Source organism: Agelaius tricolor, unplaced genomic scaffold (genome assembly GCF_023055355.1).
Source record: "Agelaius tricolor isolate 1412-34295 unplaced genomic scaffold, bAgeTri1.0.p SCAF_35, whole genome shotgun sequence".
Taxonomy (NCBI): Eukaryota; Metazoa; Chordata; class Aves; order Passeriformes; family Icteridae; genus Agelaius; species Agelaius tricolor.
The window spans coordinates 2996229-3015778 of NW_027269295.1; the positions used below are offsets into that span (position 1 = coordinate 2996229).

Here is a 19550-nt window from a genome sequence, read left to right on the forward strand (position 1 = left end):
TTTCAAAGAGAACTCCCCCGAGCCGGCAGCGCAGGCAGGTGACAAGTGCTGCTGCTGGAAATTAGGCCACTTGTGTGACTGTGTTTGGGCGCGGGAGGATGCCAAAGGTCAATGCCCATCTACCTCCAGCCTGACATCCAGCTTTTGTATTGTTTTAAAAAACCCAAATAACACAGCATATGCAGTATGAGGGGGAATGCTCTTCAGGCAAGGCACTACTCTGTGTTTAGTTCCAATGTTCCACTAAAGCTCATTTTAAACTTTGTGTTTCAGTTCCTGCACTACCAGTGGCAAAAGCCTTGTTTTCCGGCGCCCTTTTCCCTGAGACACCACAGGAGCTGGCTGCTTCTCCTCACCTGGGAAGAAGGATTCTAGAAACCTGAAAAACCGGAAACATCACGAGGCTACAACCGAGGGAAGCCAACCACAAGAAAGTTTTTATAAAGAACCATTACATTTAATTGTTTAAAGCAGAAAAAAGAATGAGTCTCCTCAAAGAACGTAAACCCAAGAAGCCTCATTACATCCCAAGACCACCGGGAAAGCCATTCAAGTACAAGTGCTTCCAGTGCCCCTTCACTTGCAATGAGAAATCCCATCTCTTTAACCACATGAAGTATGGCCTCTGCAAGAACTCCATCACTTTGGTGTCAGAGCAGGATCGTGTCATCAAGTGTCCAAAGGGCAGTTCCCTGGAGCCCAAACAGATCAACCAGCTGGAATCTGCCGTCAAACCAACCTCTTCTAAATCTGTCACAAATGGACTGTCAAGCCTCGATTCAAAGCCTCAATATCCCTTTACAAAAGAAGATGCCAAGGAAAACGTTGAGTTACAAAACCAGGCCACAAACACTGCAATTCAAGGACAGAAACCTGCGATTCCGAAGGAATTAAGCCCTGCCAGCTCTGCAGCAGAAGGCGCCATCAGCGTGCAGCCCCTGATGGAGGGCATGGTCAGGCCCTCAGCCTTTGTTCCCGTCGGAGAGCACCGAGACAGCAAAGGCCCAGAAATCACTGAGGCATCTGAAATCCTCTCCCTCTCTAACAAAAGTTCTCCTTTTCACACCAAGTCCGCGTTTCACGCACCAGCTCACCCGTGGAAGGCAGGTTCTTTCCTCCCAGAATTCCCACACAAAGTTGCTCCCACCAAAGGCTTTGGCTCCATTTCACCCTACATGCAACCAATGATTCCTGAGTACTCGCCCCATTTCTATGAGCACCGCCTTGCTATCTACACACCTTACCTGCTCCCAGGCAGCTCAGAGTGTGAAAGCTCTGCTCTCTCTGTCTATGGAACACAAGATCAAAGACATTTTCTTCCCCACCCTGGGCCACTTCCAAAACCCCTAAATCCATCAGCATATGAACACTATCGATTGTTCCAACAGTACCACTCCACTCCACCAATACCATACGGATTTTGTAGGCCAACAGATCCTCCATTTTACAGATTTTCACATGTAGCTGGTATTAACAGGGATCAAAACTCTCATCTGATGGAAGAAACCACCTTGCTGTACCCAGCTTCTTTAAGCCCGTCCCAACAATACCCTCTAAGCTCACATAAAAAACAAGCAGATTATGAAAAAGAAATGACATTATTGCATGCCAAGGGTAACTCTAAGGATGACCAAAATGAAAGAGAGAATGCCAAAATGAGCCCTCTTGCAGGAAGTGCAGCAACAGGCTCCCCTGGCAGACCCAGCCCCACCAACTTCACCCAGACAAGCCACACGTGTGAGGGTTTGTTTGACCTCTCCAACAAGTCATCATCCACATCCCTGGGCAAGTATGACCAATCAGAAGAAAACTTCACAGCCTTCAGACCTGTGAGAAAAAGCACGGACCAAGCGCCTTCCCTTCAAGGAGTGCAGGCACAGCAGGAGAGAGGGGATTCACCTAACAGGTAAAATAACACTGTGCAAATTCTTGTCAGGTTTACACAAAGACAGATGGGCACATTTCATGCAATGCTTGTTTATATTTAGATTTACAGCAGTGAGTTAATCTGTTCTGTACTAACTGTGCAAAGCACACAGGTGCTACAGTGAGCAGACTCTTCATTCTCCTTAAATGTACCAGGAATTTCCACTTTGTTTTTGTACTTCCAATGGGTTTGAGTATTTCAGGGAATTACTTCCATTACAGTGATGGGTATGGTGAAAGGTATTTGGGGATTTAAAAGGGAAACAACAGAATTGTTGGACTTCTAGCCTAGAAATCTAGAGTTTTTCCTCTTCCTGCCCACTTCCTCAGCCTCAGTTTAAAAGAGCAATTGATAGTGAATTCTCTTTTCTCCTTGTTTCTTCCAGCATCAATGTCACTGATGAAGACTCACACACACAGACCGATGGCCAGAACAACATGGGCTCCCTGTCCAACACCGAGGAAGACACAGGGATAGGCCCCCTCAATCTTTCAAAAAAGCCTGACACAAGCACAGGACCTACTCACGAGCACATGTACAAAACCCCATCCAAAACAGACAGGCAGAGCTTCCTGGAAATGCAGGACATGCCCCTGAACCTCTCAGTGAAGGATTCCTGTAACACATCCAGCCTGAAAACATCCTTCCACAGCCCATCCCACGACAGCGCCGCCGCCGCTCCTCCGAGCGCCGAGAAGGAGAGCTCCGGAGCGGAGCCCTGCGCCCCCAAGACCCCCAGCAGCAGTGCCTGTGACAAACCTTTGGCAGCCCAGCGTGGTGAGGCTGCAGACTTGGGGCTCATGGAGAGCTGTGATGAGCAGAAGCAGACAGCGGCCGTGGCTCTGTGCCAGCTGGCTGCCTACAGCCCCGGCACGGCGCGGCTGGACGGCGACGGGCACGGCGCGCAGGACGGGCACGGCGCGCCCGCCGAGCCCGCCGCCGACGCTCAGGATGCTCAGTGCAGCCCAAAGGGGAAAGGACAAAAAAGGACAAACCAAAAAGAATCCACGAAATCCCAGCAAGGTGCTAAGAGGGTCAGGCCCAATGACTGCAGCAGAGTCTTCACTTTAAGGAAGAGAACAAGAGTGTCCTAATTCTCCTCCTTTCAGTGAGTTTCTGGTTACCAGCGTCATCGTGAAATTTCTACAAACCCTCATTCGTTGGGCTTGGCCCATGACAAGATACGTTCAATCTCTCCATTGTAAATAATGTTCATAATTTTATATTAATATTTTTAAGTAATTGAACTTTGCCTTGTACAAGCTCAGGTTTTGATGAGTGAATTTTTGCATTCGTTCCTAAAGCCAAAGTAAATCAGATGAATCGTCAAGGGGTTTTTGCAATTGTATGATGTAAAATAACTTTTACAACTTCTTTTCTTAAAAGACATTTAAGCTCTAGAAACAATATTGCTCAATAACATACTGTCATAGTCTTTTTCCAGCCTTAACTTCATCTAATAAGGGGGGTTTTGGGTCTTTTTTTTTCCTTTGAAAACCTTTTTATGTCATTGCTTAAACAAGCTTAAGATTAAAACTGGCTTTTTAGAATATACTGTAAAAACTGCTCTGTGTATGGATGCACTTTGCCATTCTGCCCTAAGAGAGAACAACAGCCCAAATTTATTTACTCAGAGGCAGAGGCCACTTGAAATGAACTGCCCCAAACCCTGTGTAAGCGACCTCTTCTCACACTGACTGAGACCAAGATTCAAGTCAAACCAAAGAAAGCCTGCACAGGTTTAACAAATGCAGTTTATGTTCAACTTTAAGTAAATGGCTTTGAAAACAACACTGAAAATATGAAGAACTAACCAATCCAGGTGCCTGCTTTGCTGAGGCTAGACAGACACTGGGCAGCCTTCAAACTCCAGGCCTAAAAAGTTATTTATATAATTTATTTCATCTGAGGCAAACTCTCCTGGTGAAGGTCTTGTTTCAGTGCATGTGTTATCATTCACTATCAGTTTCTGTGTCCTTCTACATACAGCCATAAAACTATTTCCTACTTCTATATCTGTGTATATAAACTGGCAATTTTTCAAATAAATCTTGTGATCTGTACTTACAATATATGGAAAGTCATTCATGAACACAAATACATTTACTACACTATCTGTATTGAAGAACAGCTAGCAAGAAGTTGCTAGTAAAATTTTTAGTTGGCAAGCAGAATTTTGGGATCAAATCAATTCCAAACAAAAGAAGCTTTCTTCAGTGATGGAAATTCACTACACAGGTTAATTCACCCTTGCTTTTAATTCCAAACAATGAGGCTCAGAATTCCCTCTGCCTTAAAGCTGCTGTCCAGCTTGTGCAAACTCCAAACTGCTGCAAAAGTTCAACTAAAATAAGGCTGATCCCTGTGTAAATTTGCAGAGTGTAAGGAGAACAAACCCAGAACAAGCATTATTCCCATAAAACCACAGGTATACATTTCTCACTGATCATTACTCAGGTTAGAGGCATTCTCACTTGCCTGAACATCACTAATAGCTGTAAACCTACTCAAGGAAGTGGAGCTGCATTCAACATAATGCAGAATTCCCAGAATTTTTTTTAACTCATGTTTTGTGCTGTGCTGCTTTGAGCCAACAACTCAGACAGAGCATTGTAACAAGTTCAGAAATTAAACAGTAAATGACAGAACTTCAGTTTCTGAGGTAAGGAACTAAAAGAGATAGACTGATCTTTAATTTAATCCTTCATAGAGAAAAGCTTCTCTCACGTTATCAAAAGGCAAAAGTATCAATGTGAGTTTGAAAAAAGGCAATGAAGTAACAGAAGAAGCCCAATTAAGTGAAATGCCAACAGCAGGGCATAAGTCAGTGTGAGGTACTGAGCTGTACATCAGCATGTGCTTTCCAGTCCAAGATTAAAGCTTCAACCTTAGGGTCAGATGCTGCTAAATCCCTAATTTCCAAACATGAAATTACAGAGTCATGTGTCACCACTGCCACTCTTCACACTACTTAAAGCTATGTGCCTCACTCATTTCTGAAAGCAGAAAGCTTCAGTTATTATTATCCACAATTTGAAAAAAATATCTCATGCATCTCTTTACCTGGTAATTTGAATTTCTTTAAAGTGAACGAAAAAAGACTTTTTGGTGTTTCTTCCATAGAATTCAAGGATTTATTCTCCCCCATCTCCATACAAATATTATTTATAAAACCAGCTCCAGTGCTGATCTGATCTGCCTTCTTCAAATTAAATAAAAATCTGTCATGAGGTTATCCAGATTCCCTGACAGAGGTGGACAGTTCTGGTTTTGTCAGAACTGAAGTACAGATTTACCTTTGGAGGATTTCCCTTTCAGGATTCCCCAGCTGTAAACTGGAAGGTTTTTAACTGCTCCACCTTTATCATGCAAGGGCAAAAGTAATGAAAAAAGGGAAACCAACTGAAGGCTCCCTGCACAAACTTTCTCACATGCACCACATGTGAGAAAGAATGGACATGAACTCCTTCCAGGGAGACAGAGTAATCAACTGTACTAAATGCCACATTTTACAGCACATCTTCAAACTAGAACAGATTTAGTACCCTGACTTACTAGTATGAAACACCAGCTTCGAAATATTTTTTAAATTTAGTGTTTAATTTCTCTGTTCAGCACAGAAGCACCAGACAGGACCCAAAGAATCATCTAGAACAAGCCACTGCTGTAAAAGCACCCAAGGGTGGATGTCAACTGCTACACTCTGCTTTTGTCATTCCCACTGTGTATGGCATTGACCAAAATTACTTTAATATCTCTGTAATTCAATGTATGTTGAAAACTACAGAACACACAAAGAAACAATTCCTCTGCCCTGTTCTTTTTCTTTCCATCCTGCTATTTCAAAAACCCATTTAAAACATAAACATTTCATGTATAAATTACATTCAACTGGCCTTTGAAATTTAACCATAAACAAACTGCAGAAGCTCCTGGCTTTAAAGAGCAAGTTAGTCATCAATTATTTAATATATTCTGCTTAAATAATGACACTGACACAATATGGAGACAAGCAGAATTGTTTTATACAAGTGTACAAAGAAACATGGGAGGGAAGAAGAAAGAAGAAAACCCCAAGAAATTAATTCCATTTTGGAAAGAAATATTTATTAAGTATAAAAAAGGCACACCCAAGCCAATGCTTTAGACAGAAGTACTTAAATATCCCCATGGGCAAATGTTTTACTGTAGAACTCAGTGGTTCAGTCATCACCCAGCACTCACACATCAGCAAATCCCAGTCTATTGCCACACATTTGGTGCCTAACAATATGAATTATTCCATGAACTTACAGTCAGCAGGTCCAACTCACCATCTGGGATCCGGGAAGGGAGCAGCAATCCTCTCCTGCCCAGCTCAGCCAGGGCCAGGCACCCCCCGTGCCACGCCGTGTCTGTTTCCTGGAAACTAAAGCCAGAACAAGTTTGGTCCAAACTGGCCCTTCCTCTCAGCATTTCATTTCTTATGGTGAATTCTTAACATTTTAAAAGACTCCCAATCCAAACCAGCATGTTCTTATTGTGTTATTGCTGCCACTGGACTTGTAAAATAGAAGAATGACAAGTTAAATGTTTTCCTTCCCATTTATGCAACATAAACAGTGCTATAAATATGACTAAATACTCAAAAACCTCATTTTTGACTATAAATGTAACTCAATACAGAAGATTCAATACCTGAAACTCATAGAAAAAAGGAAAACAACTTCCTAGTAAATGGGCAAAAGATTTACAGAACATACCCAAAATAATTGATGAGTTTAGTGCCAAATGCAGCCCTTAACTTGCACAAGAGGTTCAAATGGCAATTCCCAGCAAACCCATTACAAGAGTTTATGAAGTAAGCAAATAGGGGGTTTTATCCACCTTTAGAAAACATCAATGAGAGAAACTTGCAGTGAACACAGCAAAAAACCCCAAATGGTAAATAATTAATAGTGGGCTGGCAGATAATAGAGTGAAAAGAGGAAAGGTGGCAAGCTGCAGGATTAAATCAGAATTCATCCTGTATTACACTAGGAGTAGGAATCTAAGATTCCAAATAGTAAATAATGGAGTGAAAAGAGGAAAGGTGGCATGCTGCAGGATTACATCTGAGCAGAGTTCATTCTGTATTACACTGGGAGTAGAAATCTGAGAAAAAAACCCCAAATAGCAAATAATGGAGTGAAAAGAGGAAAGGTGGCAAGCTGCAGGATTACATCTGAACAGAGTTCATTCTGTATTACACTGGGAGTAGGAATCTGAGAAGAAAACCCCAAATAGTAAATAATGGAGTGAAAAGAGGAAAGGTGGCATGCTGCAGGATTACATCTGAACAGAGTTCATTCTGTATTACACTGGGAGTAGGAATCTGAGAAGAAAACACTGGACAGCCAGGCTAGGTCAGATCCAAGCTTCATTTCTCCCAACACCATCTCTGAATTGCAGCTCTGAGAGCAGGTGCTCACCAAAGAAAAGCAGGACCCCCATCCCCTTCTTGCCCCCCTGGCTTTGGCAAGCAGCAGCACAGAGACAGCACAACCAGAGGCTGGAGCCAGATTCATTATTTAATAACCTCTGAAGGGACTCTCTTCCATTAATTTGGATAATCCCTTTTTGAACTCCCTTTACACTTTTGGCTCCCATAACATCCCGTGGCAATGACTTCCACTGGTTAATTACAGCTGTGTGGAAATGCACTTCCTGCTGCTCCCCTGCTCTGGCACCAGGGAGAGTGAATGGTAAACAGCCTCTCCTCTCCCTCCTTCTGGCCTATTTACAGTGGAGATCCAGCAAATCCCACCCCTCCACCTCTCCTTCCCACCTGTAAAACACCCCATCAGTTAAACCACTTCTCAGTGATTTCGTTTCATCTCTTCCTTTCCTCATCATTTCCAACATTTCTCTTGTTTTCCCTGCCAGCTGCTGAGTGCTCCCCTGACACACTCTGACAGATCAGTGGCTTCCAGGGCTCTGACAGTGAGCAGCATTTTGCCCCAAGTACATCAGTTTGCATGCATTAGACATTATGTTTTACGTGACATTTACTGTCATAGTACCTCACCTGGGCTTCTGTAACACTTTCCTTCCTGCCACTTTCAGCTCTCACTACATTAAATCAACTTTAAATATCAGCTGGTTTCCTCAGCCCCTCATTCCCCTTTTTCCAGATTCTTTATGTGTATGTTGAACAACACAGTTCATACCCCAGTGGAACTGTGCTGACAATCTCACTACACTGTGAAAAATCATCACTCATTTCTTCCCTGACTTTTGTCTTTTGATATGTGTACATAGAACAAATCCTTTCCTCTTATCCCAACAAGTACAACAGAGTGCTTCTGACGAGCAACTGCTTTATTCCTGTTTTGGTCAAGAGATATTTAGTGCAAAGACTCCAAGAGAGCCTCTCTCTGTCCTTGCCTACATTTGTTCCCAGGTGTTTCTGAAGAAAGCAGGTCACTCAATTGCTAGTTGAATTACTCATCCCTATGACTTGAAAAACAAGGAAAGAAAACACAGTGAGCACAGGTCTTTGAAGCTCCAGGGATAATTGAGATCAGCAGCACCTCTTAAATTAATCACAGTAACACAGTGAGGGATCATCTAAGTGGATACTTTCCTTGCAAGTCTTTCAGACTTTATACCTTCTTTTTTTCTAATGTGTTATCCTTTGAGCTGGCATCCTTTATTTGTACTCACAGCCAATGTGAAAATGCTTTTTAAAACTGGGAACATCTGAGTGACAAGCTACTCCTGACCAGCATTTCTTGCCAATAAAGAAACTCTTTTTGTTATTTTTGTTTTTTATGGTTTGCCCTAAACCACTCATTTAGATTTCAGGTACTCAATGCAGCTGTGATGAGCAATTTGGTATTAAACAAAAGCACATGATACTTGTTTAATTTTTTTCTTTAATGACTTTACATGCTCTACAGGAATGCAAAGCCATGACATCCAACACTAAAGTGCACCAAAAGAGCATCCCACAGCTCTGGGTGCCCCAACCAGAGTTTCCACTGGCCCCAAATCCTCTCTGACACAGCCAAGGGCAGATCCCTTAGCCAGAGTCTAAAACCAGAACATTCACTCTGCAAAACACTTCCAAACTCTGGCAGATCATGGAGAAGCTTGCAGACAAGCTGCACACTTTTTGTTCAGGTAAATATTCTCAGTATCCACAAGGTCCTACGGCAAGAATTTTTTACAGTTTAACTGTAAAAACTAAATAACATCACTCTGTCTTTATTCCAAACCTGCCAGCTGATGCTTGAGTTTGCTTCTAGGAACACAAAACCTAGAGCCAACCACATCCACACCATTCCCAAGTGCATAAATCTCTATTATACCCTATTTATTCCTCACTCTCCCTACATGTTTCAGCCTCCCCTCACACAGAGATTGTTTCTCACCTCTGGTGAAGCTCAGAACATCATTTCCAGCTCTGCTGGGTTTCTGAGGATGGACACTAAACTCAAGACATGAGCACACCAGGAATCTCTAAAGTAGCAAGTTAATGGGCATTTTTAAAATTTTTCCTAAAATTAACTTCAGTGCCTGCACACTACCTTAGTATGGGGTCATGAGGAGGGACCAGAAATAATTTCTTTATTGAATACCCTTAGCCCATCTGTGCCTTCAAAGATTTTGAAATCTGACAGAAGGACAGCAAGAAAATTCACAGATTTTTAGACCTTGCTTCCTAACTGATGTCCCCCTGTTGCACAAGCAGACATGTTTCAGATGTGTGTAACGTGTGAAATAAGATTTTTACCTAAAACAGTCCAACAGAGACCCAATCACATCATCTGCTAATTCTTTTGGAAGTCTTCCAGTTATTCTACCAATTCTACAGAAGAAGAAAAAGAAAGAAACATACAATGGATCATTAGTACTACATTTGATTGGTAAATTACAAGAAGAAAATTAGTTACTGGAATCTTCCTGACTTCAGGATGCCACCCCACTGCCCTAAGACTGATACCCTTAAACAACAATCTCAAACTTTAAAAAAATCTACACAGCAGTGAACCCTCCACAGAAATGCATTTTAAAAGAGAAAGAGAAAAAAAGCATTTTGAAGAAATGTTTCTTTGCACCCTTCAAATCTTATCTTACCCAGAACATCTATTTCCAAACCTCCAAAGCCACCTGAAATTCCCTAAAAACTGACCTGAGTTTTCATCAGCAAAAGAGACAAACGTGTCTGTGCACCCACCCACCACAGGCTGTGCTAAAGCCATTTGCAGTAACAGCAAAATTGGCAATATACCCAAATTATCAGTCATGGATTACACTACATTTCTATACTGTTTAAGCTAAGCTGTAATCAAGACAGAAATATATTGTTTACATGTTCTATATTGTTCATATTCACTGCTTACAGTCACCAGAACAAACTCACCCTTTGGCTGCAGACCACCTGACAATGGTGTCTTTGTCTTTCAGGCCAACCAACAATTGTTCTGCAAATAATTTGATTTAAAAAAAACAAAAATAACAGATTATTCTTATTTAACAACAGAAAATTTTCTTAAGATGTTCAAATTTCATTTGCCTCGTTGTATAAAAATCTTTGTATCTAGATTTATTCTATTTGTCACATAAGTATGGCTTGAAATTAAAAGCCAAGAAATATGTCAAAATGGTTTATGGAAAAGGATTGAAATTTTAAGTGCTGTAAAAAATTCAAAATGGAGGCCATGGTGCTTTTTGCAGAGGTTCATTAGATTATTCAGTTATAAAAGTCTTCTGATGCAATTTTTGCCTATTTATTTACAGAATATCCACCAGCCAGCTAGCAGAGGACATGCTGTACAACTGCCTATTAACAAACAAATGCTGTTCCTTTGATACTACCACAGTCTAAAAATTAAACCATAATTCTTCAGCTTTCATGTGACACATTTTTTGTTGTGTGTCTCATTATAAATTGTAATTCATTTGTAAAAGGCTCAGGGCATCTCTTTTATATAACTGGATAAAATTGGTAAAATATATTTCAGTGTGTTTATACCTCCATGGCCAACTCCAGTACAAATACTCCACTACTGAGTTTCTGATTGAGAGGCTGAAATCCAACCATTTGACAAAATACCATCTATTTTATTCAGCTGCAAAGACTGAAGTTTTAGAGTCTTTCCAGCTGTTCACACTAGCACAGACACCACATTACTTTTTTAGTCCAAATCAGATTGTTTTCCAATGTATGTTTAATTTGCAGCATGTGAGAAATGGATTTGTAAAGAATTTTTAAAGTTTAATAGAGGTTTATATAGTATGCATTTGTATATAAATTTTGTATTTGTATATAAATGTAAAATTTAAATTTAAAAGAAAAAGGCATAATCCAACAGCAGCATTGCAACAACTTCTCTCCAGTTTTAACACACCTACAACATTTTCAATCTCTGCTGGAATGTCATATTCCTCATCATCATCATCAGCTTCAGCTTCAGCAGCAACTTCTCTCTTCTGGTTCTGCACAGCAGAGCCCTGGGCCTGCAGGTTGGCAGCCAGGGAGCGACAGCCACGCTGGTACCTGCAGAGCAAACACAGCTCCAGTGATCTCTGCCACCAAGTCTGTCTGTCTGTCTGTCTGTCACCTCCTTCACCTCCCAGGATGAGCAAACACAGCTCCAGTGATCTCTGATTTAACATCAGCTGCAGCAGGGACACACTGCCACAATGTCTGTCTGTCTGTCACCTCCTTCACCTGCCAGGGTGAGCAAACACAGCTCCAGTGATCTCTGATTTAACATCAGCTGCAGCAGGGACACACTGCCACCAAGTCTGTCTGTCTGTCACCTCCTTCACCTGCCAGGGTGAGCAAACACAGCTCCAGTGATCTCTGATTTAACATCAGCTGCAGCAGGGACACACTGCCACAATGTCTGTCTGTCTGTCACCTCCTTCACCTGCCAGGGTGAGCAAACACAGCTCCAGTGATCTCTGATTTAACATCAGCTGCAGCAGGGACACACTGCCACCAAGTCTGTCTGTCTGTCTGTCACCTCCTTCACCTGCCAGGGTGAGCAAACACAGCTCCAGTGATTTCTGATTTAACATCAGCTGCAGCAGGGACACACTGCCACAATGTCTGTCTGTCTGTCTGTCTGTCACCTCCTTCACCTCCCAGAGTGAGCAAACACAGCTCCAGTGATCTCTGATTTAACATCAGCTGCAGCAGGGACACACTGCCACAATGTCTGTCTGTCTGTCACCTCCATCAGCTCCCAGGGTGAGCAAACACAGCTCCAGTGATTTCTGATTTAACATCCAGCTGCAGCAGGGACACACTGCCACAATGTCTGTCTGTCTGTCTGTCACCTCCTTCACCTGCCAGGGTGAGCAAACACAGCTCCAGTGATCTCTGATTTAACATCAGCTGCAGCAGGGACACACTGCCACAATGTCTGTCTGTCTGTCTGTCACCTCCTTCACCTCCTTCACCTGCCAGGGTGAGCAAACACAGCTCCAGTGATTTCTGACTTAACATCAGCTGCAGCAGGGACACACTGCCACCAACTCTGTCTGTCTGTCTGTCACCTCCTTCACCTCCCAGGGTGAGCAAACACAGCTCCAGTGATTTCTGACTTAACATCAGCTGCAGCAGGGACACACTGCCACCAAGTCTGTCTGTCTGTCTGTCACCTCCATCACCTCCCAGGGTGAGCAAACACAGCTCCAGTGATCTCTGATTTAACTGCCAGCTGCAGCAGGGACACACTGCCACCAAGTCTGTCTGTCTGTCACCTCCTTCACCTCCCAGGGTGAGCAAACACAGCTCCAGTGATCTCTGATTTAACATCAGCTGCAGCAGGGACACACTGCCACAATGTCTGTCTGTCTGTCACCTCCTACACCTCCCAGGGTGAGCAAACACAGCTCCAGTGATCTCTGATTTAACATCAGCTGCAGCAGGGACACACTGCCACCAACTCTGTCTGTCTGTCACCTCCTTCACCTCCCAGAGTGAGCAAACAGCTCCAGTGATTTCTGACTTAACATCAGCTGCAGCAGGGACACACTGCCACCAAGTCTGTCTGTCTGTCTGTCACCTCCATCACCTCCCAGGGTGAGCAAACACAGCTCCAGTGATCTCTGATTTAACTGCCAGCTGCAGCAGGGACACACTGCCACCAACTCTGTCTGTCTGTCTGTCTGTCACCTCCTTCACCTCCCAGGGTGAGCAAACACAGCTCCAGTGATTTCTGATTTAACTGCCAGCTGCAGCAGGGACACACTGCCACCAAGTCTGTCTGTCTGTCTGTCACCTCCTTCACCTCCCTGGTACAGCTCTCCAGTTATTCAGTGACTGTTTAAAGGAAAGGGAGAAATATCCCATTCTCCTTGCTCCTGACCCACTTGTCTGTTTTCCAAGGTGAGAAGAGCCAGACTATTCAAATAGTTCCTTTTCATTATCCCTCCCTTTCCTGTTTCACTATAACCTATTTTCCACTGCTAACAACAAAGAGAGACAAAATTCCCAGGCCCCAAAAGTCTCTCCAAAAATGAAAAAAATATTAAAAAATTAATAAAATCATCTTATTAAAAATTGCTTTTTAAATCTCAAAGCCAGCTTAGTACTTTCTGACCAAGCTGTACTCGAATATTTAGCCCGTGGTGTAGATGCATTCTTACAAAAGATAGACTTTACATGCTAAACTGACTTTTGCCATGGGGCAACGTACATTCTCCACCTAAAAAGAATTTTCTATGCCTAAGGATGTTCTCAAAAGCCAGTAAAATAAATACAATAAAAATAGTCACCAAGGGAGCCTGCAATTTTAAAATATCAGTGCGAGAAATCTAAAAAAGAGTTTGCCCTCTGGCAGTAGGTAAAACCAGACACCAAAACCTGACTAATATGCAAAACCAGAGCAGGATTGCAAACCACTTTTCCCCTGTGAACTTTCTATCGAATCAGGGTAGGACCAGGTAATGGAAAAAGTTATGTTCACTCTTACAAAATTGTACTAAATCAGCTTCAGGAACAAAGGTCTTCCCATATTTAGTGAGTTATGCATTATATAGGAACAGGCTTCTGCTTGTGCAACGTGCAAAGTCAGATTTGGCTTGTCCCAGCACTCACTTATGTACCAAAATTGAAAAAAAAAATACAGGAAACTAAACACAGTGGAAGAATCCTCCTTTTTCTAAATACTGCAAATGAAGAATAATGTTCATTCCCACAGGGATTTCTTTGTCTTTAAGGCAATGTTAAGAGGGGCAAATGCATGGATTTATGAATTTGTAGTGGGTTTTATTTAAGGATTTTCCTTTTTTTTTTTTTTTGAACTTTTCAGCTTTAAACTGACCTCCACTTTGCTACCTTTGGTTTCACAAATGTCAGCCCAAGCCTCTGGACCAGTTTCATGCCCAGCTTGCGCAGAACCATCTGATTGCTCTCTGACAGCTTGCAGCTATCAAGACACTCCAGAACAGTAGCAGCTGTAAAAGAAAACAAACACACCAGAAAAACAGCTTTTCAAAACACCTGGGTATGAACATCTGAAAGTTTTGAATGGTTTTGGGGATATTTATGTTTTTAAAGGCATCACTGAAACACCAATGCCCCGTTACCTACTTTGTGGGAGATGACATTGGTCAAACAGCTGCAATATCCTTCACTGCCCAAACAGGGGAGATGGCTTTAAGGATTAGTTTTGATTATGAAAATTATTATCTACATTCCCTGAGTGTTTATGTCTCTGTTTTTTGGAAGCAGCACATCCAAGTGTCTTTCAGGGTCTAAGGATTTTCAGTGATCTAACAGAACCACAAGCTAGAAAATGCAATTCTTTTACTCAGAAAATCTCCTGCACACTGAAAGCTTTCCCTTTCCTCATTTAATATTTTCAGGCAGCACCAAATCCTGACACTGAAATTTTTATGATGATGGATGTCCAGAAACATTTACACATGAGAAACACTGTGGATGTGTAAACAATCAGCCACAAAACCTCTCATTTGAGCACATCAAAGGTAACAAAGTTATTTGTCCAGCAAGTAAAAAAAACACAGAGAAAAGAGAATCTTGGGTTAATGAGGACAAAGTTCCAGGATTCAAAATTTTCACAAGGAAGTTATGGCTGTTACAAATCAAAAAGCCCTTTTGCAGTTTCATTAGGGTGAAAAGAATTCTTCAGAAGTTGACCATTAGCTAATAGAGACTAATGACTCAGGCTCTGAAAGAGCCACTGGGCTTCCAACTGCACTGCTCAGATGGAACCACAGCAGGCAAATCCTCTGCAAGCTCCTGCCCCAGCCTCATATCAGGGCTTTCAAAATACAAAGAGATCAAAGAAAATGCAATTATTTCAAAGTCTGAGACACTGTAAGACATGACTTACAAATCTGCTCAAGTCTTTAAAAAGAGTGGTGATGCATCTTGATGTACTGAAGTTACAAATGAAACAATCCCTGCAGACAACAAGCCACTGATGATTATTAATACTTCAATACCTTCCAGCAACCTGGATTTTTTGCAGCTTTAAAAGCCCAAGAGACTGATAGTTTAGGAGGAAGAGGCTGCAGAAACATCATCATTCACAGACAGAAAATAAATTAAGAATATATAAATAAAGGCCTCTTCCAAGTCCTGCCAGCTCTTGAATCACTGAAATATCTACAGACCCATGTAAATTACTCCAGGGCTAGTGTTTGTTTTTAATTCAACTTCTATGTCACAAGTGACTTCAAACAGGATCTTGCTTTCACATTTGCCTATTTTTTTTCTATTTCATCCTCAGATCTGTTATAATTAAAAATCTTAGATATTTTTTGTCTCTCACATTTTCTTATCCTGAACAGTTCCCGTCTGAATAGCTGCTTCTCAGTTGTGACCATTCCAGATTTTCTAGGGTAAATTCACTCATTGATATGTCCCTGATTTTCCTCTTATTACCAGACTCATAACTCACTATTCTTTCTATGCCACGAGCCAAAGTTTCTGATTTTACCAGCAGGGTTAATGCTGTGAGCTCAATATGCTCCTTCCATACTGTGTCGTACTGTGGCATTTTCTAAATTCTGTCCTTTTCTGTTGCACTGTAATTTTCCCAGCCTGTTCATTTTTCTGCTTCTCTGGCAGCCTCCCAGTGGATTCTGCTGTTCCTGTGCAATGGCATTCCCAGGATTTGCACCTGTGTCATTCCATGCTGTTTGTCTTCACTATCTTATCTCCATCAATACCCATCTCTCAGGCATTTTCTAAGGAAGTGTCTGTATCTCAGCCTTAGGAACTGGGAAAATGACACTTTCCAGCACCAAAACTAAAAAGCTTCTTCTCAGGGCCAAAATAATGTCATGAGTGAAATCACAAACACTCTAAAGTGAGTTTATATCCCTACTTGGTTCCTGTGAATGGCATAAACTCCATTTCTGGTACTTGGATAACCTGCACAAAACTGACCAGGCCTTTTGTAGTGTTTTGGAACTGGCCACCACCTTTCCCTGCCTCCCCTTACTGCTATCAATAAGGCCCAAGATCACACTGCAGTCAGTTCTGATCATATTTCAAGATTCACCCCAAGATAAACACAATTCCAAAATGCAGCTACACTGTTCAGAAACCTCCATACTCTCTTTTTCTCTTTTTGGCATCCTGTCTATCCCTAATTGCACCCAGTATAATCTCTTTTTACTAAAAAACTTCTCTTCTTCCAAAATTATCCCCACATGACTCCAGCTGTGGCCTGTACACAACTGGTTCTTAAAACTTGGGTTTTTTTGAAATCCTGCGTTTGCATTAAAACTTGAAGAGTCTCTGCAAAACTTCCAGCAGGAATATGTACAACACCAGTCTATGCTCAACTGAATTTCAAACAAATATTTTCCACATGTAACAGTTTCTATGTTCTGTGTTCAGCTCCTGTATTACAGCAATGGCCAGTGTGATCCCCTGCCAAGCCCTCTGATGTGCTGCCCCAACACAACATTCCCTGGTGGCATCTGCTCCTCCCTCATGTCATTTCTGCTTTTGCTGGCCTCATTTTTCCTGCTTTATCACTGTGGATTTTACTCCTTCCAGAACCATTTGTCACCAGGTTAATCTTCCTTTCCCTTTCCTACTGCAATGGCTTGAAAAACTGAACCCAGGCTATTACAAACTTACCATATGGTAAACAGTCTTCTCTCTTGCCATGTTTAAACAGCTGTGCCTGCAATTAAAATAGGGAACACAGACATGAGAATACAGAGATTCTGTAAAACAATATATCAAGCATTTAGCTCTAAAATATTTTTAATGTTCTCACAATGATGTATAGTGTTTGCTGATTTAAATAGTAAAAGGAGGAGTCTCAGGGTGCAGCTCTTCTTGGTAACTGCTCAGGGGACTGAGGTGGCCAAAAACCACTCAAGAGAAAGGGAAAAAAAAACCAGAATAAAAAATGAGGAAAGAAAAAGGCCACCAGTTTTGGGCTAGCTCAGGTCCCTGACCCATCAGGCTCAGTGCTGGGTCACAGGAGCTCAGTGTGGTGCAACCACTGCTTGTGAGAGACTAAACCACCTACAGACACCTGCAAATACACCTCCAGCAGGCCAACTGCAATTCCTGTGCCCAGGGAACTTTATCTGCAGCTAAATATCCCAGTGAGATTAAACCCCAGCACTGCAGCCAGACAAGGCACTATTAACACCTGACAGAACACGTTACACATTAAAAGCTTCCTCAGCTCCCCACGGAGCAAAAACCTGGCCAGGCACTTGTTTGTCCTTCACCAGAAGCAAAATCTTCCTCAATAAATATGCCTGGGAGTTAAACAAGAACAGACTTCCCCTGAAAAGAGGTACTTTCTCACACATACCAAACACACACACACACACACACACACACACACACACACGCCTCCCGCGCTGCAGGCGTGGCTGCCAGCAACAGAGGCAAGAAAAACACCCTGGGGCTGTGTACCCAGCCCCTTTTGCTTTGTTACTAAATTGCATTTCAGGATCACAAATCAGCACTACTGCCAGCTATATATGGGAATCTCATATTATATATCAAAGTGTTTGAGATGTTAATGCAGGCAAGTGTGAGGGCTCCCTTAAAAATGACTTTTACACAGCAGCAATGCAATAGGATGAGTCCAGGCCCAGCCAACAGAAATAAATATCACTTTAAATTTACAAATTGGCACAGCTTTTAGCAATATATGAAGTCAGTGTTAAAAAAAATACAAAAATTTCTCAGTGACATACAACAAAACCCTGCTTGTACTAAAAAAGCTTAAAAAATATGTCAGAGAACCTACAAATCTTTGGTACAACAAATCTAGGGCTCCTCTGAAACTTTTCTTTGTTGAAATATGCAGAAACTCATTTCATCACTTTGTTCCTGTGTTCTGCTTTAAAACCCCATAACTGATTTCTCCACACACTTTGCTGTGGATGCTGGAGACAGGACAGCATCCCTGCATCCTCACAATTCCTTCCCTGCATCCTCACAATTCCCTCCCTGCATCCTCACAACTCCCTCCCTGCATCCTCACAACTCCCTCCCTGCATCCTCACAACTCCCTCCCTGCATCCTCACAATTCCCTCCCTGCATCCTCACAACTCCCTCCCTGCATCCTCACAACTCCCTCCCTGCATCCTCACAACTCCCTCCCTGCATCCTCACAATTCCCTCCCTCCATCCTCACAATTCCCTCCCTGCATCCTCACAATTCCTTCCCTCCATCCTCACAATTCCCTCCCTGCATCCTCACAACTCCTTCTCCTTCTGCCTGACTTAACAGCAAATATTTTTTTAAGGCACACTCAGGCTTACTTCAAATTATTATTATTGTTGTTGTTGTTGTTGTTATATTCAAGCATATTCAAACAAAGCACAGTGTAATCCCTCAAGCAGTGATAATGCAGAGAAACAGCTTTTGAACAGACCCTTGGGGATGCTCCTGGACACTTTTGGCTGTGTGCTCTCAGCACACTGCTGGGGAGCTGGAACAGAACCATCCAAATAACCCATTTCAGTCTGCAGGTCCCAATAATAATAACAGAACCATCCAAATAACCCATTTCAGTCTGCAGGTCCCAATAATAATAACAGAACCACCCAAATAACCCATTTCAGTCTGCAGGTCCCAATAATAATAACAGAACCATCCAAATAACCCATTTCAGTCTGCAGGTCCCAAATTCTGGCACCTTTCTCCAAGCTTCTCCACATGTTGTCACACCCTTGAGTCCAAGTCTGAATTAAGTCCTGACCCTGCCACCTCTAAGAGAGATGGAAGGAATCAAACAACACACGAGCAGGAAACGAGAAAAAATCAAATAGTGCACAGTATTTTTTTTAAATGCTTTCCCTTACACACCTATGAATCAGTTTAGAGCACCAACCTTGGCAGATTCCATTTCATAATCATTTATATTATTTTCTGAACAAAAAAGTGAAACACACGTTGTCTCCCTACAGCAGTTTCACTAAAACTCAAATAACAACTATTTTCAACACAAAACATCTACTCCTACCATGGGGATTTATAATATACATTTTGTAATAAAATCATTGTGGCAACAGCTATAAATCAACTGAGATGTGCATTAAGATGTTTTATTTTATCAATACAAATTTTTAGGAGAAGTAAGAATTGCCCAAAGGACACCATAGTTAATCAATAATTATTAATTTAA

General features: G+C 42.0%; 2 protein-coding genes across 2 annotated transcripts in view; one reads left to right on the plus strand and one right to left on the minus strand.

The window, feature by feature from the left end:
- The window catches only part of TBCD (tubulin folding cofactor D), a 126839-nt gene that overhangs the window by 92274 nt on the left and 15015 nt on the right, over positions 1 to 19550 (minus strand). The window contains exons 9-14 of the mRNA XM_071452934.1: positions 17028 to 17073; positions 14230 to 14362; positions 11302 to 11450; positions 10314 to 10374; positions 9684 to 9758; positions 6241 to 6335 (exon numbers count right to left, since the gene is read on the minus strand). Coding sequence (XP_071309035.1) covers positions 6241 to 6335; positions 9684 to 9758; positions 10314 to 10374; positions 11302 to 11450; positions 14230 to 14362; positions 17028 to 17073 — 559 coding nt within the window. The remainder of the gene's footprint in view (positions 1 to 6240; positions 6336 to 9683; positions 9759 to 10313; positions 10375 to 11301; positions 11451 to 14229; positions 14363 to 17027; positions 17074 to 19550) is intronic.
- Positions 483 to 3021, plus strand: ZNF750 (zinc finger protein 750). The gene is made up of 2 exons (XM_071452913.1): positions 483 to 1906; positions 2313 to 3021. The coding sequence occupies exons 1-2, from the start codon at positions 483 to 485 to the stop codon at positions 3019 to 3021; spliced, it is 2133 nt and encodes a 710-aa protein (XP_071309014.1).